The sequence below is a fragment of the Cottoperca gobio genome, chromosome 16 (genome assembly GCF_900634415.1).
Source record: "Cottoperca gobio chromosome 16, fCotGob3.1, whole genome shotgun sequence".
In the NCBI taxonomy this organism is placed as follows: domain Eukaryota; kingdom Metazoa; phylum Chordata; class Actinopteri; order Perciformes; family Bovichtidae; genus Cottoperca; species Cottoperca gobio.
Genome location: NC_041370.1, coordinates 19,366,735 through 19,394,172, shown reverse-complemented (window position 1 = coordinate 19,394,172; position 27,438 = coordinate 19,366,735). Strand labels below are relative to the sequence as shown.

The 27,438-nt window shown below is 40.9% G+C and overlaps 1 protein-coding gene across 2 annotated transcripts in view; it reads left to right on the top strand.

The window, feature by feature from the left end:
• The first annotated feature begins 9,892 nt into the window (after window positions 1-9,892).
• Window positions 9,893-27,438, top strand: part of LOC115021505 (myelin basic protein-like) — a 46,680-nt gene continuing 29,134 nt past the window's right edge. The window contains exons 1-2 of one of the 2 annotated variants that reach the window (XM_029452001.1): window positions 9,947-10,006; window positions 20,676-20,734. In XM_029452001.1, coding sequence (XP_029307861.1) covers window positions 20,690-20,734 — 45 coding nt within the window. In that variant the 5' untranslated portion in view covers window positions 9,947-10,006; window positions 20,676-20,689. Of the gene's footprint in view, window positions 10,007-20,675; window positions 20,735-27,438 lie in introns of both variants that reach the window. The other variant, XM_029452000.1, reaches the window with a different exon arrangement.

Genomic DNA, 27,438 nt, shown 5'->3' with positions numbered 1-27,438 from the left:
TGGATGTCAGACACTCTTCAATTATTTTTCATTTTGTTTTATCTGCCTTCTTAAATCATATCTCATGACTCTTCTTGCAGCAGTAAGAAGTGCTGGTGGCATTTCCTAGTGGACAGTAATTGCTTCCATGTCAGAAAGCGCGCTCCTTTTCGCTGTCCATTATTTGCCTTCCTACTCCCCCACTGACATCTTTTATATTGGGTTGTGTCCCATTAGATCCCAGCTGTGTTAGAAGGAATGAAACGGGTGCAGATCCACCGAGCTCTGCCAGCAGTGATGGCAACGGAACTGAAAGGCGTAGGTGAAGACGGGCCCGGACGGAATAATACAGTGGTTTCTGCTGTAGTCAGACTTTCTGTGCTCGCTGTGCCTCCCGGCAAACAGAAACCGTATACTGACAAGGGGCGAGGCAGAGTGGAGAGCACACATATCACCACAGCCATCCATCACATTTGGACATAATTAGATTGACTGTAACCTCTAAATGGTCAGTGTAATTGTTATTCAAAGGTCGGACACATAACAACAACCAAAGAAAAACAAAATTATTAAAAGGTTATTGTACAGTATTATGGCAGAATATTTTGTGTATACTATTGACTTTCTTTAACTGTCTTTGTTATTGCTATATTTCAGATGAAAACAACATAGTAGCTTTAGTTTTTGAGATACTTCTACCCGAGGTAGTTTTTTATATGGATGCTAAAAATATTTTTCTGCTAAATTAAATAGTGAAAGGAAAGCATCTGCCTTATAACATGTATCTCTGGAAATTATTATAATTTCATCCATATTGTATTGAAGGCTGTTATCTTATCATAATAGTAGATTGACATTTTTTGGTGAATGGTACTTTTCTCTATTTTCGGATTTGATGAGGATTCAAACATCAACCAAATAAAGTTATTTTGCAGGAAAAAATGTATTTCACAACCATCCATTTAAGAAAGGGGTAGGGGTATCTCAACGTTTAGCCACCTTAGTGCGTCTAATATTATGTTCTACAGTAAATATAGGATGTGTTCTGGAAAGACATAACTTCCCAACCACAGTTCTTTGGGTTCTTTGGCTTTCTTTTCTAATAACTGTCCTTGTTTGTTTCTAATATAACTGCTGCCACAAATATCATTAATGTACTTTTATGCCCAAACGGACCAAATCCTACATTTCCCATAATGCAACTCAATCTCAGCTTTAGTTAGACTTCCACGGTCTGGTAAATACCCACGTCCTTCAAACTCCATAGCCCGTAATCAATCTGCAATCTTTCGAAATTGTATAGAAGTCTATGAGAAAATGACCCTACTTCTTACCCTTGATGTATTATCTCAGTAAACATTTTCCTGACGCGGTAATTGTCTTATTGGTCGTTTCACGTCTTCTTTAATAAAGCAGGATGATTATTTTGTAAATTGTGTTCCAAATTAAAATAAAATAGACGATAAAGCAGAGTTTGCTTTAGGGCGTGGCTACCTTGACCTCGTGATTGACAAATTGCTACCGTGGCGTAGTCTGGTTTGGTTGTTGTCCGTGTTTTTATCCTAATATTTTCATAGAAGGTAATTATGGTCATCTCAAAATGTCTTGTTCAGTGTTCCTTTGTGCTTAGCTCCACCCTCTCGTGTCACTTCTAATTCCAGAAATCCAAGATGGTGGTTCACAAAACAATATGTGACGTCTTGGTGACCACGTCCACTTATTTTACACAGTATATGGTAAATACCCACGTCCTTCAAACTCCACACTCCAGTTTTTCCATAAAAATGTTGTCGTCTTGATGATGTCATCAGGGTTATTTCCTCAGACTTTAGAAAGCTCCATCCAGACATCATACAAGTACAACTCCTCATGCGTCCCTTTAAAATGGTATTGTATCTCAAATATCATATCGCCTCATAGATAGATAGATAGATAGATAGAGAGAGAGAGAGAGAGAGAGAGAGAGAGAGAGAGAGAGAGAGAGAGAGAGAGAGAGAGAGAGAGATAGATAGATAGACAGACAGACAGACAGACAGACAGACAGACAGACAGACAGACAGACAGACACTTTATTTATCCCGAGGGAAATTCAGGCATCCAGTAGCTTAAAAACATTTACACAATTAAACAATTACCCAGAGAGCGCTGGCCAGAGAGCGCTGGCCAGAGATCGCTGGCAAGAGAGCGCTGGCCACCACAGACTGGTAGAACATCAACAGTAGTTTTTTGCAGATTTTGAAGGACCCCAGCCTTCTCAGGAAGTACAGACGACTCTGCCCTTTCTTATGAAGAGTGTCCATATTTGCCGTCCAGTCCAGCTTGTCGTCCAGCTGCAGGTCCAGATATTTGTAGGACTTGACCACCTCCACGTCGACCCCCTCGATGGACACAGGTTGCAGGTGTAGCCTGATCCTTTGGAAATCCACCACCATCTCCTTGGTCTTGGAGGTGTTCAGCTACAGATGGTTCGACTTGGACCACCTCACAAAGTCCTCCACCAGGCTCCTGTACTCCCCCTCTTGTCCATTCCTGACACAGCCAACGATCACAGTGTCATCTGAGTATTTCTGTATGTGGCAGAGCTCAGAGTTGTGCTGGAAGGTGTAGATGGTGAACAAGACAGGGGAGAGTACCGTCCCCTGTGGCGCTCCAGTGCTGCTGACCGAACGTGCAGCCTTTCAGCCTGACATACTGTGGTCTCTCTGTGAGGTAGTCCGTGATCCATCTCACCAGATGTGAGTCCACCTTCATCTCTGTTAGCTTATCTCTCAGGAGTGGGGGCTGGATGGTGTTAAAGGCGCTAGAGAAATCAAAGAACATCATTCTCACCGCGCCACTCCCCTTGTCCAGATGAGAGTAAGCCCTGTGTAACAGATAGAGGATGGAGTCATCCACGCCCACCTTCGCCTGGTATGCGAACTGCAGAGGATCTTGTGCATGGCGGACCTGGGGTCTGAGGTGATGGAGCAACAGCCGCTCCATGGTCTTCATCATGTGTGATGTCAGTGCAACCGGCCGGAAGTCATCTGGTTCCCTAGGGTGTTTCTTTTTGGGGACAGGGATGAGACATGAAGTCTTCCAGAGAACTGGGACCCTCCCCAGCCGCAAGCTCAGGTTAAACATAGACTCAAGGGGCTCCCCGAGTTCAGCAGAACAGGCCTTTAGCATCCTTGGACACACTCCGTCCAGGCCAGCTGCTTTACTGGGACGCAGTCTCTTCAGCTCTCTCCTCACCTGATCTTTGGTGATGGTGGGGGGAGGGGTGTTACATTATCCATGGTGATGATGGGGGGAGGGTGGTTGTCAGCCTGGGTGTCGGTGTTGGGGGAGGTGAGGGCAGGGGCGGGGGTGTGTAGGGAGGTGCTGGGTGGACTATAGATGGAACCAAGGTTTTGTACTTCCACCGCTTCGCTGCTAGCTTAGCCTTTACCTTCGCTCTAGCTCTGCAGCCTCGATACGCCCGTCTCAGCTCCTCCGGTACGGGGTGAACAATACCAGCTTGCCCCATTGTGCGAAGTGAAAGCAGCTTCTCCTTTGAAAAAACAAGTTTCCCGCCGCTTTGTTGCTTATCGTAAAATAAAATATCCATAGGATATATAGAGTTATGTACTACAGAAAATTCAAATGAACTAAATGAACTAAAGTTCTAAAACAACATGAAAAACACGGAGCTACTGGAGAGGCTGCCACTCGCTTCAAGGCCAACTATATGATATAGTCATATTTGTCCAGCAGCCTTCACAATAGCTTGTTATTTTCTATTTTAAAATTTCTAAGGATATTTTATGTATATCTTCCACTAGATGGGGCTGCATTATATTGAAGACATGCATTTCAGACCTAAAATCCAGCTGTGTTAGAAATCTATTGTTAGCTTAAAGTGCATTTGGGTGTCCGGGCCCTGCTGCATGACAGACTGTCTCTGGCACTAATTCCTTCTCTGTGTGTTTGGCGGGTCATCGGTGGAAATAATGAGAACACTGCACCAGCCAATTTGATTAAGCAAAGTCAATCTCTGTGGTTTCAAACAACAATTGCAAATACAGCTCCAACATTTGAGGATGCGTAATCCCATAATGAATATGCAGTACTGTCAGTTTCACAAAAACTCGTGCTGTAAATTTAATGTTTTGCACATCAGAGCAACACTTTGTATGAATTGATTTCAGCACGGTATGCTATTTTATGAATTAGAAATGCTGTCTCTGTTTCATAAGTATCTCCAAACTAAATCGGGTGTGTTTTATTGCACCTTTTCTGCCACAAAGATAAAGTCGGTCAGTTTTAAACATTAGTGTACTGCTTTTTCAGATAAAATAAAAAATGAAAAGGCTGTTATCGAGGATTGCCATAATTGTAGCCCAGAAAACCTAAACAGAGACAGTGTTCACACCACAACTTCAGGACAACCTTGAATTAATGTGTTGAGTGTGTGTTAGCCGCAGACCGCTATCATAGTGACCTTTCAACAAATTCAGAGGAAACTAAATCATTATATTTTGTTAAGCTAAATTGTTATATTTTGGGGTGAAATGTGTGGCTAATCTGGGCATTAGCTCCAAAAATCCTTTGTATCCAAACTTTACCACCGTATCTATCAGTCTTACCAGTCAAATCCTGTGTGAAATGAGAGTTTTTGTGTGAATGGTTTGCATTTATTGCTCTGCCTGGCAGTGCTCGTGGCTTTGCTCTGTGTGTGAGATGTTATCTCAGCTTTTTCCCCTTTCTATGTGATTAAACCCTGAAAGGTGAAACAGGGCGATGTTTAATATCCATCAGGTTCCTTGCAGGTCATTAGCTAAATGTGTAGAGATAAGGTGCAATTGCTCCGACATCGTCCCAAAGTGCCCTTTCGGTGGAAACCACATTACCAGTATAACCCTGAACATTTAGAATAATTATAAAAATGAGACATCTCATCTTTAAATTGAAATCTCTGCATGAATACTGAGGTTGCTGCCTCAATTACTTTGCCAATTTTACACTTCCTGTCACCGCTTCACGCTTGGCCGGTGTCACTTGTGGGTGTTTTCTCAAGTCTCTTTTGTACAAAAACATTTGAGCAATTATTCATTTCAATATTGTTTTGTAAACTTGTTTTGCATTTAATATTTTTTATCAATTCACTCAACATACAAACCACAATCAGTTTCTACGCATAGAAAGGCTATTGGCAGGCCAACAAGCCACCTGTACCAATAAGCAGTTCTAGATCTGAATTCATGATGAAACTATTAAATTAGCTCAAGAGTAAAACATTTATTGGAGCATGGTCAACTCATCTGACACTTCATGGACAACCTGTTTAAAAATGATTACATCATCACGGACATCAAGATAACATCATAACATTTTAAATCACATAAACATTTTAAAAACACACTACACCTTAGCTTAATGTCATCATTTATTTCTTACTTGTTCTAAACTGCATAAATACCAATACTAATATACTGTACTAGTACACTGAAATACACATATTTCTCCATGTATGAGTATTACAATAAATCCTTTTTATTTTGTCAATGTATCATAGCATGCCATAAGTCGTACAATCTTACCCAGGTGATTCTAACCCCAGGGTCTGAAAAGTAAAGTCAGTGCAGAAGTGCATTAAATCTATTAATATCTCTAATAATGGCCAGCAGGGGGCAGTGTCACTGTTTTCAAAAATATGTCTGATTGTATAGAGGTTTATGAGAAAATTACCCTACTTCTCAATTTATTTATTGCCTCGGTATAGATTAATACACTACAGCATGATGTTCATTTTGTAAATTATAGTCCTATTTAGAGTTGCCACGGTGTTTGGGTGTTGTCCGTGTTTCCGTCTAAAACGTCTTGTTCAGTGTTCGGTTGTTCTTATATCCACCGTCTTGTGTCACAAAAAAACAAGATGCCGACAGCCAAAAACGATGGCAACGGCCAAAATGCCAAACTCGCTTCAAAGCCGTAGTCCACAAACCAATGGGTGATGTTAACACGACTGAGTCAACTTCTAGTTTGTAATGCAGAAGCACGAGGACAATATATTCATTAGGGTTTAAGGCCTTTGTGTGCTTGAGAGTCATTTCATATATTTTACTCTATTTTATGGTTTCAGAAATCTTATTACCTAACAGTACAGTAATTGCTAAACAACACTGAAGTACTTATGAAGGTGATGGGGTTAAGATAATCAAGATATTTAAAGCAATTATCGCTTAATGAAAAGTAACAGTTTTCTTCCTCATTCAGATGCTAATTATATACAAATTGCTGAAGTAGAGTTGTAGGTTCTTATATATCAGATGTCTTTCTTTGCCCAATAGAGTTAACACAAGACAGCCGTGTAGAACATCACACTGTAAGGCCTTTACTTGCTGACATCTATACGGCCATTTGTGGTTCTGTTCATATAAACAAACCAGAGAAACGAGGCGACACACTGTCTACGTATAGCTGGAAGATCTTCGAACAACATCTAAATGATCCTTTTTGTTAAGGAGGAGAGGAAATCCATATGTTTCTGTATGCATGAGGACCTTCAATCATGCTAATTACATTCTGGACCAATACAGATGGGAGCAAGACACCTGGATATATTTCCAGCATGTCATCAAGCAAAACATCCAGTGATACATTAAAACATGAAATTATGAGGATGCATGTGTTTCAGGCAATTTAATTCACCATCTGTCCTCGTCTGCAACAAACACCCTATAATTATTGTGGTGTTGTATTTTCAATCGATAACCGAGGATATCATGATTTCTAGTTTGAGTAAAGGAAATACGAGCACACGGTTCCCTCAACACAGATACATAGACGACAAACAACTCCCTCTTCCGCTGAGTTACTGTGATGGATAGTCCATGCAGTTTTACACCAATTACCCCAACTGAGGCCTGGTTATTTCCATGACAACGAGTTACTGTATCTCTGTCGAAATCAGTCCAGGCCCAAAGCTAATGGGTTATTATTTTATGACTGTTGATGCTGAGTCATTTTCTCTGCCTTGGGCTGATCTCTCTTGGTTCTGGCTGTAACCCCCCCTGCACCCCACCACGCTACCCCTAACCCCCCACTGCCCAACTCCCACAGAACCCAACCTCTGCAGTCACAGACGCAATCAGGAGCTCAGATTCAGATCCTCCCGGATATATTATCCCGGGCCATTGGATTTGGCAAGTCATTGCTGCATCATTGTATTACAGCATCAGATCTGATCATCTTTAAGCAGGATTGCTATGACTTGATACATTTTTATGTGACAAACTGTGGCTCAATCCCAATGTCCACACGCACAGAATCACAGGCTTTGAGGCGCATTCCCGCAAACTACATTTAAAAGCACCCAGCTATTTTCATTTTCATTTCGATCTAACAGAGATCTTCATCAGGCATGGTCAAAAATGACAATCTTTTGTTGGATTCTTGCCTTAGTTGGATTTTTTGATTCAGCACCGGTGAAAGATTTTTGGATGTGCGTACCCTACAAACAAGGAGATCTGCCATCTGGGTGTTCAACCTTGCATATATATTGGGTGTGCAGGGAATGCCCACATTTACAAAGAAACACTAAATTAATCATTTAAAATGATACATAAAAACCACATCAAATCAGAGGAATACAAACATAACATGACACATTTGGCAGAAGAACACAACTGTTGCCTCTGCTTTATCTCCGTTTGAAGAGAATAACAGCTCATTGTATTGCTTTAATTAAAATAATTCCCCTACAATAAATTAGTCAGTTATGTAAAATTGAAATGCCTTTTGAGTTTTGGCAATGTCCTAATACAACCGTGTAAATCAAAGCCTTACATAAAACATCTGAGAGAGCGGTGAGCCAGACTGAAGAAAAAGCTCAACACGTAATCAGAATCAGAATCAGAATCTTTTTTATTGCCAAGTAAGTTTTCACCTACAAGGAACTTGCTGTGGTACGTAGGTGCTAATCGTCAAATATATAAAACATTTACATTATATACAAAATATAGACAGAAGGGACAAAATATAGACTGTAGACAATGTCCAATATACAATATAAGCATTACGTTAATGTAATGTGTAGAGGGGGGGAGGGAGAGACAGTGTCAGCGGGGGTCTCTGGCCTTGTTGATGAGGCCGACTGCAGAGGGGATGAAACTGTTCTTATGGCGAGAGGTTTTGGTCCTGATGGACTGCAGCCTCCTGCCGGATGGAAGTGACGAATGACACGCTGCAGTCTGACCTTGTCCCGGTCAGTGGCAGCAGCGTACCAGATGGTGATGGAGGAGGTGAGGATGGACTCGATGATGGCAGTCAAAAAAGTCAGCAAAGTCAAAAATACAATTAAAGGTCAAAATGGAGTTTCATCTCTGAGGTCTGACCAGAGTTGGACTTCACTTTCAAATTCATGGAATGTTTAGCAGTTTTGCTTTGGTGCTCTAAGAGGATAACAGTAGGAACATTTGGTGCCTTGAGATGGTGAAAGTAAAAACAATGTGTTCTTTCGCAAGTAAACAGCAGGCGAAAATGGAATTCCCATGTCACACAGACACTTTCATCAGGTGTGGAAATGATTATGTTTATATGGAAATATGTTTCTCAGGGACAACAAAGAAAAAAAAAATGGACCATGGGATATTTATTTGCAGTGTACACAAAATAAAAGTGCCTCTTGTTGTGCATAGAGCACTTTGAGCCATATTTGCAGACATTAGTAAGTAACCAATGTATATTTAATTGCATTCCACTCAAATTTGTCAAAATATAAGGTAAGTTTAATATTTGTGTTTTTCAACTATGAGTTGCATCATGGTGCAGTTTTGGAAGAAAAGGTATTCAGATCCTTTTATGATGTAAAAATACTCTTTTACAAGTGAACGTAAATTCTAAATGTTACTTAAGTAAAATTACAGGAGTAATGTCAACTAAATGTACCTAAAATACCAAAAGTGAATTACTCAGAATGCAACAAATTTGCTCTTGTCGGTGTTATAATGGTGCTATCATTACTGATGCATTGATGGGTGGATTATGACACAATGCACCACTGGGTTAAAAGCCTATTTAAGTAAAGAAAGAAAGAAACTTTTTTGATTAATTTTCAATGTGGGCCGGCTGCTGTTCAGTATACTATCCATGAATGCATTAAAATGTAAGCATTGTTTTCATTTTTTAGAAAAAGGGTGGAATTTCAATGACTTTATATATCCTTCTTGGTAGTTTAATTTATGGATCATATCTTGTTTTCAATTGCAAAGTTGAGCAAATAGTGTTATTGTAAATATACTTAATTACAATCAGCCATGTAGCAGGTGTAGCAGAACATAACACTATAGCCTACCCTAGGCTACTTTATTATATGATTACATGTTTCACTTAAGAGAGGAACAGAGGTATGGTTGCACAAAGTGTTGATAATATAAATATTCTGCTATTTGTTTCAAGTTTTTTATACTCATATTCACAACAATAACAGAGAAGCAGCCGTTGGCAACGACAATCCTACATCCTAGGCTCCCTTCAACTGCACTGAATGAAAAATGTTTGCAGCGAATGCCACACCTCTTCCTCAACAACGGTGCCCTTGAGCAATGCTGTGGACATGCAGGAAAAGAGACGTCTTTAGCTTACTGTCACTGATATCCTGCAGCTGTGTGAGTCATTTTATGTATTTCAAAATCACGTCTCTGTTTCGCGCGTTTATTTCACCCTCCTACCATGAAGCACGAGTTACTAATCATGCACAGACGTGCACCAACGAGTTTTTTAGCCCGACATTTCTTGGCGGACTAAAGCTGCATTCCGCCCCACCCCTTACAAACAAAATCATCCCCACTGTACCTAAATCAGGAAGCACCACCGAGACACGTTTTTTCTCTCCATTTTTTTGTTACGGAGACTTTGGTGAATACGGCAACGGCGAACCATAAAGGAGGAAAAAGTGTTATTGTTGATGCTGTTGACGACCACCGTCGAAGGAAGACTGACAGTTGGTTACATCCAGTACAAGGCTCAGCTGTGGATGCATTTGACACAGACTAACCGGAGAAGGGTATGTGCACAGTAACATTAACAAAAACAAAACAAATGCATGGTGAGAAAGCCAGTGTAAAGACAGTTACATACATGTGTTGGAGACATCATTACTATCGCATTACTGTTTTTTTCTACCGCAGGATACGTGGTGTAAAGATAGTAATGTTATCCCCGTCGACTTGTTTACAATGCGTAACAGCCCGTTTCAAAACCTGCAGGGAAAATTTACTCTACATGTCATTTTGTTTGCACGTCCCAGTCTATCTAAACTCGGAATGACTGTTCGTAGTAAGTGTTGTTTAACAAGCATCTATGCCACCAGACAGTGTCACTGCTTTGTCATGTGCTTTTGACACCGTCTCCCTCCACCCCCACCACTACTACAACCACCACCCTCCTTGTTGCCTTCTCTCTCGTTGAACCAATCACAGTTAACAGGGAAGGCAATTTAACGATTATATGCTTAGTGACAATAAAACACGCGGTGTTAAATAAGGCTAAAGGGTTTATGTCAATCATTAGAAGGTTTTCTTTAATTCGGCATAGATACGGCAAGCCAAGCAGGAATTTAACCTAATAAAATTAAGAGTTTTCTAATTGCTCCACACTGTTTGCTTCCGGAAACCCCAGTGTGTTTTCGTAGAAGTGGACCGTTGGGCCAACAGGTAAACCAGTTATTTGTTCTCAATTAAATTTAATATGCGTCTCGTATATATATGCCGAATTTATCATATGGTTATAAAGTTTCCTGTGAAGTATAAATTATGTTACACAAGTCATGTAATTATGCACCAAACTGTGTTTTCTTTAAATTAGAAGATTTTAAATTAAGTTTTGCACTGTAGGGCTGTATGAGAAGGGAACATGTCATCAATGGTTTAAATATATTGCATTTTATTTTTCATAGCCTGTGGATAGACTGGTCCACTGGTTTTAGGCAGCCGAAAACAAACACTGTTAAGCATGGAGGACATTAAGTATTACGTCACTCTGCATCTTAGGCGAGGACTGTTCAGCAGGAAGTTCCACTTGTTACTCGACTTTACATCAAAACAGTGAAGGCCTTGAACAGAAACTATCCAGGCTTTATGGACTGCCAGGATGTAACAGCAGCATACACAATATACCCTAACCATACTATATAACCCTATGCGATAAGATACGGGCTGTCATTTTTTACACATACTGTAGTTAGTTTCATGTAAAAAAACAACAACAACAACAAAAGAGAGTGGGCCTAAGCATTGACATGCTCAGTTACTGTCACTGCTTTGCACATTCTATAAATAAAGAACTCGCACACATGAGTGGCTGCTCACGTCTGAACTGCACTGAGAGCCTGCAGCCCTGGATGTCCTCTAGCCAGGGAACATTCAGCAAGGTAACCTCTGGCTCCATTTGATAAAAACTACATGCAGGTTTAATCTTCATCTTTTTCATCCTTCATTAGTTGATAAAGACAGAAACCAAAGCAGATCATGTTCGTTGAAATGCTGAGTGACAAATATCATACTCAATATCATATCAGGTGCACCATGTAGCCTGAAAATCACATGGCATGACATGATTGTATTTGTTTCGCTTTTGACACAGATGCGGCAGGGTTAGAACTCTCTTTGGAATGATCTTATCAATTTTGTGGCATGTTCAGGATTACTAACAAGACAGAAAAGGCTTGTATTGGTGTATATGTAGTGGGATGCCAGCAGTTGTAACCGGCACATAGTTTGAGGAGAAGCCTCTGCTTGCCTGTGACTACCTGAGCTGGGAAGGCCGCAAGAATGCATTCCTTTAAGATTTCATTGGATTTTCCTCTGCTTAGCCAAGAGAGAAAATGCCAAGAGGTATGCTCAGCCATCACGTGCGTCACTCTGCATTCCTTAGTCTTTCTGTTCAAGACAAGCGTATACCAGCCAACTTTGAAGGGACAGCTCACCCTAAAATCATAAATACATATTTTTCCTTTTACTTGTAGTGGTGTTTATCAGTCTAAATTGTTTTGGTGTGAGTGCCGAATTACACCGGCCAACTGTATCACCGCGCAGAAGGAAACGTGAATCTATGCGTGGATGAGAGGCTCACTCGTTGGCGGGTGTAGTTCGGTAGAAAGAAAATATTTTGCACATGCTCACAACAGGGTCTGGGTATTATCTGGAGTGCCATCTGGTTTCATAATATTCAAGAAAAGGCAAATAATCTCTTTCCAACCCTCTGCAACTCACACCTAAACAATCTAAATTGATAAATAGCACCACAGGTAAGAGTAAAAATATTTATTTTTGATTTAGGGGATTTTTCCCTTTTTAAGTGTAGTTTGTCAGTCAGTTGAGTGAGAACCTAGTTGTTTTGTTAGATATATTGTTTTCCATCTTGCTCACACAATGTGCGTTTGACTGCACGCAATGTCCGTGTTACGCAGGTGATACACTGAGGTTAATCAACTTCCGTCCAAAACCCACAAACTTCCTCTCTTATCACACTTCCCCTCCTGTATGCGCCTGTTCTTGGCAGACAGGTTGAGTCACATTACCCGCTATTTCATCAACACCCCCCTCTGCAACACCGTGTTGTTAGTTTTCCGCAAGGTGTGGTGCCGCCAGTCAACTCAGGGTGCTACACCGCCATCCGCGGTGGCGTCACTCGCAGACTGCAGTGCGTCAGCTGTTCCCCACAGGAATCACAGCAGATGGTGGAGCTGAATATTTTTGCCTCCAGATCCAAGTTGAGAGGTTGTAGCTTGGATTATTTGAAAACAAACCCCAGTTGGCAGTGGTTGTGTTATCTCAATTGAGGAGCGTTGAGTTTAAGCTTCAGGCCCTAGGCTATATCACTAGAACACCCTAGAGATTGACGGGAGGTTCCCATGCATAACAAAGTAAAACAAGTATATGCTTGAATTAATCAAGCAAATAGCTATTCACAGCATTGGACCCCTGGGAGTATTGTTTTTTTCCACTGGAGTCAAATATTCCCTCAGAACCATATGTGCTTGTTCAAGAGGAAAGTCCCACAGCGGTCCTCTCAGAAATGTAAAGATGTTGTGTAGAGTAACAGCTGAATATTTGTTTGTACACTCACCCCTCCTCCTGCAAAAGTGTGTGTGTGTGTGTGTGTGTGTGTGTGTGTGTGTGTGTGTGTGTGTGTGTGTGTGTGTGTGTGTGTGGTGTGTGTGTGTGTGTGTGTGTGTGTGTGTGTGTGTGTGTGTGTTGTGTGTGTGTGTGTGTGTGTGTGTGTGTGTGTGTGTGTGTGTGTGGCTCAAGCCAGACAGGAATTGTTGTCTAAGAGGAGTGATGGCGCTCAGGAGTATGTGATCATAGCAGTGATGGGTATCAGCCAAAAATGCGGATATGATTCAAGTGACTCCATGGTCCCTCCCTCCTCGGTCAATGTTGCTACACCTGACATACTTTCTGTTCATAAAACCTTTCTGAGAATTCTGACGTAACAACAAAACAGAGGTAGACAAATGAAGGCTTTTCATTTACAGCCTGATAATGACAACCTTAGCTAGCGAGTTAATTAAGCTACAGTTTGGTCAAAAATGCTGTCACCGCCTCCACTTGATGAGAATCTTTTTAAAGGGTTTAAATATGAACTTGATGGCAACATAAATGATACTTTGCTAGAAGACTGAAGGTAAAGCTTTATGTAATCTCTATAAACAGATATCAGCATATGAATGCAGAATCTGGAGGCAATGGGACAATATTTTGGTATCTGAAGCGTTCTAGTAGGATTACCCAATCCTGTTTGAGCTGGTTTGGCTGCATGCAGGTTAACAGTCCATGTTGAGAAAAAGTGGAGGAGCACATTGGCCGAAATGCACTTTCGGAAATCATCAGCTGTCATCTGATGACGAGTAGTAATCTCAATAAGCAGATGATAGATATACAATTTGGTCGTAGACATCATCTTCATTTTCCATTATTATACCAACTCGCAGAAGAAGGAGTCTTGGCCCATCGGAAATCCCCAAATGTTGTCCAGTGGAGAAATAATTGTCGGGCCGATAGTGGATGGGTTCTGAGATTGTGTCCCTGGCAAAAAGACAGCATGCTTGGAAATTGTTGTTGCATGTAGAATACACAGAAATAAAGACACATCGGGCCATCAGAATAGGATGGTCCGGCAAAAATGTTTAATAGCAAGCTATGTAGAGCAGATAAATACACCATTCATTCCATTCCTTAAACTTCTGCTTTTATGTTTTTTGTTCTGGCTAGGAAAAACATACACCATCCTCAAAGCTCTTTACGTGCCAAGTATCGCTCTTACTCGATCTTTCACCTTGACTTTTATTGAAACCGCCCTGATCTGGCCTCACAGAAAACAATCAAGATGAGGCAGAAGGAGAAGGAGAGAGGGAGCGAGGCTTCCTGCAGCATGCACTCATCACTGCACAAGCCAATGCGCTCCCTCAGGGGCAGAGGTTGACCTTTGACCTCAAATCTCTTGTCAAGAGTAGAGTACTTTCACTGGTACATGGGCAGTGCTTTACTCCATCACTATTTCCCATTGCATCACTCTCTTGTGTCCCCTCTCATTCCCTCTACACTCACAAGCTCGCTCCGTATTCATTACGTAATTGACTCTCAGTAGAGTGCAACACGGTGCAGTCACTGAGGGCAGCTGGAGTGTTAAAAAGAAGTTGTTGTCTTGCAAATTTAAAGCGAAACAAAGGAACCAGGCAACGGCAGACAGACGCACGCGTGTTCCAGCCACTTACAGCTTTAGTGGAAGACTAAGAAATGGGTTTGTCAGCATGTTGTGCAGCATTATGCCAGGCAGGCTTCTTATCAAATCAGATATGCATGCAGTGGTTACTGTAGATTAGTGCTGTAGTCACTATAGGATGTTTGTTGAACGCCGCTGCGCTGCTTTAACTCAATCAGGAAGAAGCAGTTTTGAATGCAAAAAATCTTATGACACTGGCCTGTATTTTAACTTCATAATAACAACAGGATGTATCTCTGATAATAAGATGTCACTTTTTTCCGTTTCATTTTTTGTGTCTTCCGCAATGTTGTGACCCGGGCTGGTAGGGTTACTTTAAAAATGTATTCCCATACAATTACTTGTTCTAAAACATCTACAATGGTGGCAGCCCTGGTATTGAACTCACAACCATCCGGAGTTGTATCTGGAAGCCGTAACACATTATTAACTCTGATTTAAGGCTTCTTTGACACACAGAGTTTGTTGCTGAGCGACATGCAGGCTCTGCATGCATAGCGAACCACCAATCACAATCACTCTTCATCAAACAATTAAAACAATTAAAGCGGGCACCACTAGTCGCCGACTACAACCTGAAAATGAGCGAGGAACAGGAGAAAAAAACAAAAGGATACAGAAAGGATGATGCTGAACAAAAACAGGTACTCTGTTGTCATCTGGTGAAAACGTTCGTTCTGTTACTCCCCAGACATAGTGTACCTGTCTTCCCCACCGTGACGTTTATATTCCCCAAATATTTATTTTTTTCATCTGCGCCTTTTGTGGGAAGCTTCTACTTGTATGTAATGCTTGTACTGTAGCGGGTGACACTTTGATGTTCTAACAAGCTGCACACAAAGAAAGAAACGCAGCACATTGTTTACTGGGTTGCTCACATCCAGCTTCTCTCTGTCATAGGCCTATAGAAGTCTTGTTTAATGCTCGCCGATCCTCGCTTTGAGGAAGTACCCTTCAGACAACGCATTCCCGGTGGTGTGAAATCCATTTGCGTGGAGTTGTTTTGGCTTTGTTTGTAATTGTTTCTCCAAAATGAAAGCACAAACATACTTACTGCAGGTTAATAAAGCAAGCCTGATTGCTCTCAGGAGTTTTATTGCTGTGGTTGTTGTAAAGTATTCCCTTTTCATGTTCACAGAGCTACAGTTGGTGAAATAAACAGCTGTAGCACCTCTATCCCCCTGAAAAACTAAAGAATTGTCATTTTTAATCGGTTGATACAATGTTACCTGAACCAAATTGACAACAGGTGGCCGAGGTACGATTCCTCATGCAATCCAACAACGCTGCTATCGCACAACTCTCTCTTTCAAACAAACTGTCAAAGCGCTGGCTATCTTTTCTTTAAAGATCTCTTCCGTCATTTAGGTGCGAAACTGAAACAAGAAATGTTCACGGAGAACAGAAAATAGGGCCAGGATGTGCTGCAAACAGAAAACATATGGGGGGAGATTTGTTTAAATGCCAACTTGCAGGTTTGTTTCCCAAACTAATAAGCTCCTTTTTGTTATCTGCATTAAAGCCGTGTATAACATCAGTTCTTATGAGGATGTAGTAGCCTCAGGTGATGGACAGCTTGGACTGATAGATAATTGCTCATGAGTGGTAATGGATTCTTCCAGGTGCCAACCTATTGCGAGAGCTATTTCCATCCTAATGGTATATTTAAAAGGCAAACAGGCAAGAGATGCACTCAGACACACCTGGCAATTATGAGCAACTTATATGGGTTAATTTGGGAAGGAGTGATAAAAATGTTTCTCTCGCTGCAAGTTTCCACCGCCTTCCTATCTCTGTCTAAATTACAGGGCAATGTGTGAGGAAAAAGTAAAGGCCAGGCAAACAAGTGTGTATGTAAAAAGTACTGCTGGTGAGTTCCAATTGCAGCTTTGTATCACCCCCCCCTCCTCTCCGCATCTCACACTCTATTATGCAACAATCTTTTGCATGTCCTTGCAGGATCTCAGCTCTCGATTGTGTAACACTTGAGAGCGAAAGTGGCTGCAAGGCCTCACGTTAGGTAGCAAGAATCCATGCGACGTTTCCCCACGTTGAACAAAGTGGATAACAGCTTTTACGCTCAAATGAATGCACGGCCACCGGCAATATAAGTGTGTCCCTTTTTGTTTACTCGAAGGGGAGTTTGTGATTTACTTTTGAAGCTACTTGGTTGTGCTTTCTGTGACTGTTATGTCTCAACCACCAGCACACTCGCATATGATTCAACACATTCTCCTGGGAAGTCATGAGTTTTTCACACAGCATTGTTTCTCTGTAGAGCTAATCCGCTTTAAAGGCACAATGAGTAGAATGTGTCGGTTGCGGTTAGTGAACGCAACATTCAGAGTTGGTCCCTCCTCCCGAGGGCTGCGGTGCCTGCCAGCGGCCAGCCCCAGATTCAATCTCGTTATGAAACATGCATTGTATATTTAAATGTTGGCGTCCACCATTTTTGTAGACTCCTATTGGATCCGTGCTTAACATCTGGCACCGATCTTTTTATAGAGATTGACGGCCAAAAACTCCCCCGAACACAACAATAAAAATAAAAGAGAAAATGCAGGGCTGCAGGGTCTCTGCAGATAGAGACACTGCTGCACACTTCTAGTACGAAGATTATGAGTCGATCACTATTTGTTCACTGTATTTAGTGAAAACATCAGCTCAGGTTGAACAGATGTTCTAACACACACTAATACTGTCATGCCAAATGTACCGTACCAGGGAATCATTTTTCTAATACCTTTTTAGAAAGAGGAATGTCGCTTAGGAAGTTCATAGCTTTTGTTTTGATGTTGAAGACCTACTTGTCCTCAACATTAGCTCAGTAACTGCCGTGGTGCTCCCCACTGTCCGACGCACCGTTCGTGAATATTTCATTTGTATTCGTCGGGCGGACAGAAACACGAACAAATGAAAGCTGATGTTGCTCTGTGTCTGCTGGATGCGTAGTTAGGCAACTGATAGCAAACGTTCACCACGACTTTATATGGTGTTGATATGCGTTTACAGGTAGTTCCACTGCTTACAAGTAGCCTAACAAGTTGCTCAGGGCTGTTAAATGTCTCATTAATATAATTATGTTCAGATATGAGAAACTCTTGTTTGAAGAGTTTTGTGAGTCTTCAGTTCCTGGGAGCATATCTAATTGCTTAAGTTGGTCGTTTAGTGTTTTCTTTGCTAATAATGTTCCTTTGGGTCTCTAGCTGTTTACCTTGAGCCATATTGCTGTGATATAAAATAATAAACTCAAAGCTGATTTTAATCACATTCCTCCCTGAGAGCACTAATAAGCTGCTGCTAGTGTTAAACAGTGCTCCCCTGTGCTCCCCTGTGCTCCCCTGTGCTCCTCTGTGCTCCTCTGTGCTCCTCTGTGCTCCTCTGTGCTCCTCTGTGCTCCTCTGTGCTCCTCTGTGCTCCTCTGTGCTCCTCTGTGCTCCCTGTTCAGGGGACAATGGATGTAAGGGCACTCAAGGCTTTAAATGTATTCACTGTATAAAAAAGATTTTAAATCGTGCGTGAACCTGAATGTGCAGTACTGACTTGGTCGTGATTTAATTATTTATAAACGATTGTTCAAAGGTTGTATTAACATATTTTTGAATCCTTTGGACTGATTGCCCTGTGAGTAGGGACTATGAGAGGCTTGGTGCATTTGAAATTTGAATAATAAAGCTGGCGCATAACTGTATTCATGAATGAATTAAGATCAATTTTAAACATTACTGGCATCCGTATGGAGATTCTTCCCTTCTTGGCTGTGCAGCCAGCCATAATGTTAGCAGCCTGTGCCAACATCAATATAACATTCAATAAACTTCATTACCAAACATTTGTTACCACAAACTGTAGTGTAGCATTAAGACTTTTGACAAGGGATACCATGTTGTTTCCATGTATGGTTATTAAAGAAAGAAAAGGAATTGGTCAATGTGCCATGGGTGATGAAAGCCTTTTTTTGATGGCTGGAAAACTCTCCTAAAAGCCAAACGTGCAACATGCTGTGAGTGCAGAGGAAAGACCTTTTTATCTTCGAGTGGTAGGAGCAGCCGGAGGTTTTGATTCATGCAATATTTAGCACCGCTGTTTGATAAACACGGTTAGAAGTTTCGTCTTGTCTCACTTGAACCTTTAAGAAAAGTATGAACATTTGTGGTTGATTTTATGTTGTTAGTGAGCTTTGAGCTGAGATACCTGAGACTTCTCCTTGCTTCACAAGCATTTCCCACTTCCACGTGGAGATGATCCTTTATTGGCTTCCTCTTTTTCCCTTTAGGGGAGTTTACCTTTCAGGACATGTTTGTGCTTTTCAGAGACTTGGCAGTACACCTGATGGCTGTTTGTTTTTTAGTTACTGCTGCTGCACTTGAGTTGACATATACTGTTGTCAACAGAATGGAGACACAGTAACACAGTTGACAGTCTCTTATGTGCCTCCTCATGTTTTAATACTGCACAACTACCTAGAATCATAATGGCTGGTGATTGAGCAGCATTTTGAATGATAAAGTAGCACTCCTATTTATTCTTTTTTCCATGGCCACCACACATTTAGTCAGGTGGCACAGATAATGAGGATGAGACCGATTTTTAAAAATAATAAGTTGTAAAAAATCGGAATCCAAGTACATACGAAGCATTTTCGTTGACTCTCGTGCAGTTTGTTGTGTGAAAGCAAAGTTATGGAAGCCCTGAGAGGTGAGGGAAACAAGATTTGCCAGGTGAATAAAAAGCTGTCAGGATAGGTTGTTTTGTTTTTGGCTGATGATATTTATTTGCGTCAGGATCAAGTGTTTGTTGTTGTGATACTCATTTCAGGGTTGATAAAGTTTATATGGCTCAAAATCTGGAAGAAAACAAGGTGAAGGTGAAGGGTTATTTACACAAAAACGGCAACACAAATGTATAATTTGAGAGTCGATAAGAGCCTGACGGCGAAATTGTATAATCTGCGTCATGTTTTGCCTCCACCACGCTCTACCCAGGTGCCTCGCCTAAACCAAACGGAGTATTTCCAAGTGAGAACACGTCAAGCTCCTGTTGTGCTACTAGTGTTATTTGAGAAAATGTGTATTGTCTGATGAGCATTAAAACAATAAACTCTTAGAAAAAGTAATCTGACAAAAGAAAGAAATCACCTCCAAAAACCTTTCCCCACCTGTTTTACAAATGAAAAAAAAGATTATCCTGGTCCTTCAGTCACGCATACAGGATTGAAAACAATTTATATCAGACAGAATTTATTTTCTAGACAAATAATTTTAGCATAAATTCAAAAGTACTACTATTAAATCCATCTGCTGCATCTTGTGAACCGCTCAGGAAGCGATCTCTGATAAGAAGTCTGCATAAGCGGCGTATAGCCTATATTTATGGAAGATAAAGGTAACCATGGTAACACGTATGCACGTCACAATATCTGTGCTGGATTTGAGCTGTTATATCAGAAAGTGAGAAGGAGTTTAAACATTTTATATAAAGATTTTTCTCTCACTCACTTCAAGTGTTCTTCTAGTGTGACCTTTTAATGATCCAACAACTTGCTCTACCTCCTGAGCCACAGCTGCCTCCATGTGAGCCTGTATCTGAGTTATATTTAAAAGTGGGGGTGCAAGATCAGGGACAGATGAGGAGAGATATGGCGGGACATTTTTCTTTTAATTAAAAACTGAAAGTGCCATTTCCTGCAATATAGAGCCTTAAATCATGCCAATAAGGCTGCTCTTTCACTATTAAGCGCAGTAGATATATTTATATATTTCACACCAGCCCAAACGAAGCGCCCTAAACTAGCAGACGCACCAGTGTTTTTATAGCTCTGTGATGCTACAGTTTCACACACTGACTCGAGGTAGCCCATCTTGCTTGGATAAGGAGGAGGGCATAATGTTCACATAACTTTGCTGTTTACAGTCTTCTCCTGGTTTTAAACTCGTTTTTTGTTGTTGCAGTCTCTGTCAGCATCATGGGCCAGCATCTAGGGAAGAGGGAGTCACCCGCAGACAGCAAGGTAAGAGCCCTCGCTGCAGGTGCTTTAATGTCTCGTTCTGTGCATGTGGAATAATAAAATCTTAACGTGTGTTTGTAGGTGTTTTTTCCATTGTGCGCTGAGAATAAAGCATGTGTTAGAGAGTTTTCTTCAACCTTATCAGTGTGAACACTGGCTTTTATCAGCAGGACTTTGGACTCTGTTTAGTCAAAGTGATTCCTCACCTTCAGCTTTCAGTCAGACGTTACAGTGCGTGAGTCTTGAATATCTTTTTGTAAACATCAGATCTCATAGTAACGCAGCACGAAGGCTCAAAATACTAAATGACTACTAAACTACTAAATATCTCTATGGTTGATGCTCAGAATGTTGTTTTTTATTTGTTTGTGGTTACAACTCTCCCCTCCGGCGCTTGGAACGAGAATCCAGGGGAGTGCCGGCATGGAAGCTAAGCTAAATGTATTTTAGCCTCCTAACAAAAACAAAAGGCGTGTACGTTATTTTATGAATATTTCCACCACTATATCTTGCCATTAGACAGCTATACAGTTTATATTTTTGACGGTGAACTGTAGCCGTTTGATCCACCTCTGAATCCGAACTAACCAAAGTCGCACAATATAAACAATATAACTAACAAGCTAACTGATGAATTCAGTGGTACACCAGCACCCCCCTGTGTTCTGCGAGGTAAATGGAGTCTGGTGGCTTTAAACTGGAGTAAAAACAGGCAGTGTGAAATACAAAAACCTACATATACTGTTTCTTAGATAATTTATTAATGCTAAAAGATGTTAAGAGCCACTTTGTTTATTTTGCACAGTACAGTAACTGAAGGATTTTAATGTAAAAGAAAGAAACTACTGAATTTGAATAGTCAGCTTTCTCAAGTTTCTAAAATAGCTGGGAAACTTTTTCCAACATAATATTTTGCACACTGAACAATTGCTTTTCTGTAACCATCAGCTTCCCACCCTTAATTGAGCCGGGTTTTCATGGCAATATCCGAAGCATGATGGCTTTTATACGTTGCCCGATAATAAGCCCTCACCTCAACAACACCCAGAACCCGCTTTGAACTGGAGGAAGTAAATAGATGATTGTGTGCATCAAGGCTGACACTAAAACCTCTCCAGGTACACGTCTCATTTAACCATTACCTTTGGTCCGGTGATCATCAGGACTCTGTTTGGCTACACCCACAAAGTTCAGCTGTCTGACATTGATAATTGACGTCCAAAATAACAGGCACCAAATCCTTATATCCACAGCAAAAACAATGTGTCACCCTGTCCATGTAGAAACTTTCTATCCAAACAAAAGGGATAGTTTTAAAATATTTTGTTGTATTGCTGAGTCAGATTGTATGCTTAAAACAGTAAACTGGACTAGAGGGAGACATTGGGCTGGTTGATGGATTGTGTTTGCTGCTGTTGTACGACTTTATTCCGTCGTCAAGTGGGCAGGAGCAATTATTGCACTGTAGAGCATAATGATGGACCGGTGGGTTTGCACAGGTTGATAAAAACAAAGCCTTTACATCAGTGCTATAGTATTAACATGAAGTATGAAATAATCTTGAAGGTCTAGCTCTGCTGCGCCCCAAGGTTAGCACTTGACAGAAGATGTCTGCCTCTAATATTGCTGTAATTAAATAGAGCAACTATGTATGAGAGACTTTTTCTTTCTGCACAGAAATGACAGATTACAAGCCAGAAACTGTTCCCGTATGCCAAGTGTGGAGGAGGATCAGGCTTAAACTGAGACAGTAATGTCATTTAATGACATCATGTCATTAACCCCGGCTTTCCTTAAGTCCTTTTTGTCACAGCTTTTAAAAATTACTCCGGATATAATGACTTTGGGCCATTTTGGCTGAGGCTGCGATCAGACTTTATGAAGTTTCAGTGAGCGGCCCTATAATGCCAGACTGTGAGCAAGGAGGTGTAGAAAGAAAAACGTCTTTTAAGGCTGCGGGCAGCAACGTAAAAACCTGCGGTCTGCCTGTGTGGTCTGGCTTGCGGCCGACTACCTGGCCGATGCCTGTAATGGGCGGAGTGCACCAGCAGGGAGGCTGATGGCTCAGCCCACACAGGATTTGTTTCCTTAGTCTGCAAAGCATACTATGGTATATGGAGAGAGAGAAGAGAAGTGGATTCATTTGTCATGTGTGGAGCTGCCATGAAGGGTGTTAGGGCAGCATGTCGCACCAAAGCTATATATCTTTATCTCTATCATTTGTTTCCCCCTTTCTTTTAGGCTCAATTCATCATGACATCAAAGTCAATTTAAAGGTCTGGCAAAACAGCCAGTTGTCATAGTGACAGCTAGGCAGGAACAGAGTGTGACAGAGTAAAATAGGTTGTGTTGAGATGCTGTTGTCTGAGTCGTGATCCCTCTCCCAGCCCCTCATCATTTCAGGAAGGGTGAAATATACCCATACCTCCTAAGTCACACCGCCATAACAGTTCTGGCAAAATATGTCTTTGAAATGTTCACACCTCTGATTTTACAGCTTTAAATCCCATTCTGAATCACTGGATAATAACTAATTGCTCCTCAATGTTGTGTTTTTGCCAGAGGAGAAACAAAGGCACATAGTTTGATGAAATTGATTGCTCCTGACGCACTGGACGGTGTGTTGTCAACACTGAATTACAGACAGTAGATGGTGTAGTATGCTGAGATCTTGACAGATTTAGTTGTCACTTCATGCAAAGCAAATAATTCAAAAATAGACCGTTACTAAGCCGTTTTGTATGACAAATGAAGTCATCTCATAACGCAATTTGTTTGATCTGACTCTCTGGGTTGACACTATATAAAGAGAAATTGCAACTAGTGATACAACAACCACTGTTAAAAATAGCATATATTTGCATTGAACCATGTATTTCTGACCCCATTGTGGGGTGATCTTGGCGTGATTACTGGCCAACCATAGAATATGTTACACATCAGATCATCATAGAGCTTCTGCTCAGCTACAGTGAGAGGAATCGATATTTCAGCTATCTCAGACATCAACAGTAAACATCAGGATGTGGTGTCAAGGCCTCATAATCGAAGTGCACGCTTTTCCCCCCCTCCAGCGTTAAAATGTTCTACTGATAGTGAACAATCAGAGAGAGATCCATCGCAGCAAAGACACAGAGCAATTTCTCAACTGACAATAACCTCAAAAGACCAGGATGCAATGCAGCCATTGTGCTTTTCTCATCTTGAAAACGAACATGAAAAAGAGATTGCTGTAACTATTACCAGTGCTCTCTCCGCCTACAGGTATAACCTACAGTTCACAGTCTCAGGTTGTGTATAGAAGAAGCATGAGGTTGTACAGTAAGCTATTAATTTTGCATAATACAGACATAACTTAATGGAGAAGAATTAGCTAAAGTGCATTTATAATAGGTGGCTGCCACCAAAGAAGTAATGTTCTTCTTCTACAGTGAGTAAGTGCCACTTATGACCAAATCACCTGTAAATGGGTTGAAGCACCTGCTTATCATCTCCGATAAAAAGAAACCAGTAGCTGGAGTTGTAATAAGATTTAAAAGTTAAATCCTGTTGAAAAGGCGCTCTAGATTTGAAAGGCTAAGTAGTCTTTGCTGTAACGAGGCTTGACAGGCGGTTCACCACTTCAGAACCATGCATGTTGGAGAGATTATTTTACGGTGTAACTTCACAATATGATGTATCTTTGTCAATCCCTCTGTGTGCCTGGTTGTGATACAGTCCTGGTACTGAAACTACTGTATTGAAGACCAAAGTCTCCAGATGAGGGAGCTTGTGGCTCAGCTACACCATTGTAACCTATTAGAGCGCTCTATGTGAGACAGATCCACACATCTGATGATTCCTCATTCTTTATTTTAATATTTCTAAATATTATGTGATGCTGTTTTGACTTTATTTGCGTTACAGGATATTTACTTCACAGTAGGAATATTGTGTTCCAGTTTCCTCTTTAAATCTATTGAATCCCCTGAATACCACATTTGGCTTTTCTCTCAGTGACTCTGCGCTTGCAAAATCTGAGATTAAGACTATTGCACCACAGTCGGAGTTATTTTATGCCACATTTCCACTGCATGGGACGGCTCAACTCAAATTGACTCGCTCTTTTTTGGTTATCTATTAGTAACAGTTGTGGGACTGTGTTACCTTTCTTGGTAGAAAAAGAACAAAAATGAGAATATACATGATATTAAAGAAATTAAGTAATTCAAGTGAGATTATCTCCGTTACATTGGAGTTTTCACAGAGACAACATCTAGCAGCCATTAGATTAGAGGAACTGCATTTTAAGATACTTAGTCACTGGCTTCAACATTTCACTGTGGCAGTTTCCATCACCGGAATAACCGGAGGCTACCAGGAAAACATGAAAGATTGCTATAATGGAATAAAAGTGTGATTCTAATTGAGCTGTTTCCCTGAACTCCTTAACATGCCCCTAGGCCAGGCGATGCTTCACTGTGTTCGGCACCGACGTATACAGAATCTCTGCTTAACAAGACCTACGTATAGTTAATAAGCCACCAGTGGGAGGTAGGTGTGAAGTCAGGCTGACAGCTGCTGCCCACGGACCGCATTAGACCACATATTTCTTGTCTTCCATTTTTCTCCCAACACTAATGATGGCCAGATAAGATGAGATAGAACTTTATTAATCCCCAAGGACACTATTGTGCCATAGATTGCACCGAAATAACAACAATATGAGAATTAAAAAGCCCAAACACTGGGCTTATTTCGTCGACTGCATCGGTTTGGTATCTTTGTGACTAACCATGCTCTGCAGAGGGGGGAGAGGCGCGGTAAAGGGTGGGTCGATGCTTATTCAGTGGCGCAATGCAATATTGGTGTGAAGAATGGGTGCAGCTGGTGCAGTCTGCTCAGAGCAGGTCAACTTGCTTCCTCTTTAGTTCTGTGTGAACGTTGATGAGATTTAGAAAAGGACCGATAGGTTGGTTGCTGACATATCTTTAAGATGAATTATGAATTATTGTTAAAGATCAAGGCTGACGTTCCTTTGTTTATATTATCTCTGTAAGGCCATGTGTCACCCCAAAGTAACGTTAGTGTTATTTATTTGGATATGCACAATGTCTACTTGACTGCGATCTGCGGCGTGCTGCTAGGTTCATGATAATAGAGCTGTCAGTCTAATATGTCTGCAAGGCTGAAGAGCTGAGGCAGATATGTCTAAATATATTTATATATAAAATAATTGCTTTGAGTTTTTAAGTGTAATTCTTACACATTTGAGGGCCCATATTTATCATACTTAAAGTCCCTGAAAGTCAAAATGACATAACTGAATTGACAAATAAAATATACAAAAGCGAGGCACTTTGTTGACCTTTTACATGATTTGCATGGGTAAGTGTTTGCTCACCGCACTCATCCACGTCCCCGCAGCTCACAGGGCTGTGTTACAGTTGCGCTTCTCTGAGCACGCTGCTCATCATTACATGAGCATACAGAGTTTTTGAACGGCTGTGTTGATACCCCATGTTGGCAAGCCCACTCGGAAGAGGAAGCTGGGGATATGAGTGCACATTGTCATCAGAGAGGCGGAGGAGGAGGGAATCTGTAAGAGGATTTATAAAGCGTGAGGATTAGCATATGCAGATGTTTAGATCTTTTTCTTTTGGAAGCATTCAATTGAAAAAGTAAACTTTACTTGTTATGAAAAGCATATCTATATAGAAAATAATGATCATGACACAGGGACTTATTAGTTTTAGAGCCAAGTGACGGGGGATTAATTTGTCCCACCCAGTGACTCAGAAGTGCCAGTACAGGTGGGTATAACGATTGATCTTGAAAAATCCTTAATTTAGACAGCCTGAATCCGACCAGAGCTGACGGGGAGTTACTGCTAAATCAATACTTGGATATATCTGGAAAGCCTGATAAGACGGTGTATGTTGTTTCCACTCAAAGATTAAATGGTGTCATTTAGTCTTTGTTTCCTTAGTATAAGCTTCCCCCTGGTGACGTCATGACCTTCTTCAGGCGCAGCAACATCAACTAGTATATACATACAAGTACATGCATCAACATAGAATCAGGGCTTTTTGATAGACTAATAATACGATTACATTTGATTTGTATAGCGCCATTTTTGTGCTTCACAACATCAAAAAATTAAAACAGAATCCAATAAAATGACCAAATAAAAGCAACATGATAGAAGTAGACATTAGTTGATCGATTATTAAGGTCATTTTTCATGCATAAATGAAAGGGCTGTTTTCAGCCTCTCAAATATGGAGACTTCCTGCTTTTCCTCTTAGAATCATATTAAAGTGAATATCTTTGGGTTTTGGACGGACAAAACAAGACATTTAAAGACATCAACTTGGACTTTGAGAAACTGGGATGGACATGTTTCACTATTTTCTGAGACCAAACAATAAATGAATGAATCTTGAAAAATAATCTTCAGATTGAAAACTAACGGTTTTCAAACCGATTTGATGAAGATGCAAAACATTTTAATTAAATCACAGAATTTGTATTATGATCTGTTTCTGAAGGACATTCACAGCTCTTGTTGCAGCTGACACAAGGGACTAGTTGGTCACAGCACCAACAACAGCTATCATCTGTGAACATTGCAATAGCTTATATCCATTCTCTGCACATGCTTACACTCTATTACCATCAAGGACTCGAGTTGGCACTCTTTAAGTATGCATTTACTTGTAGATTAT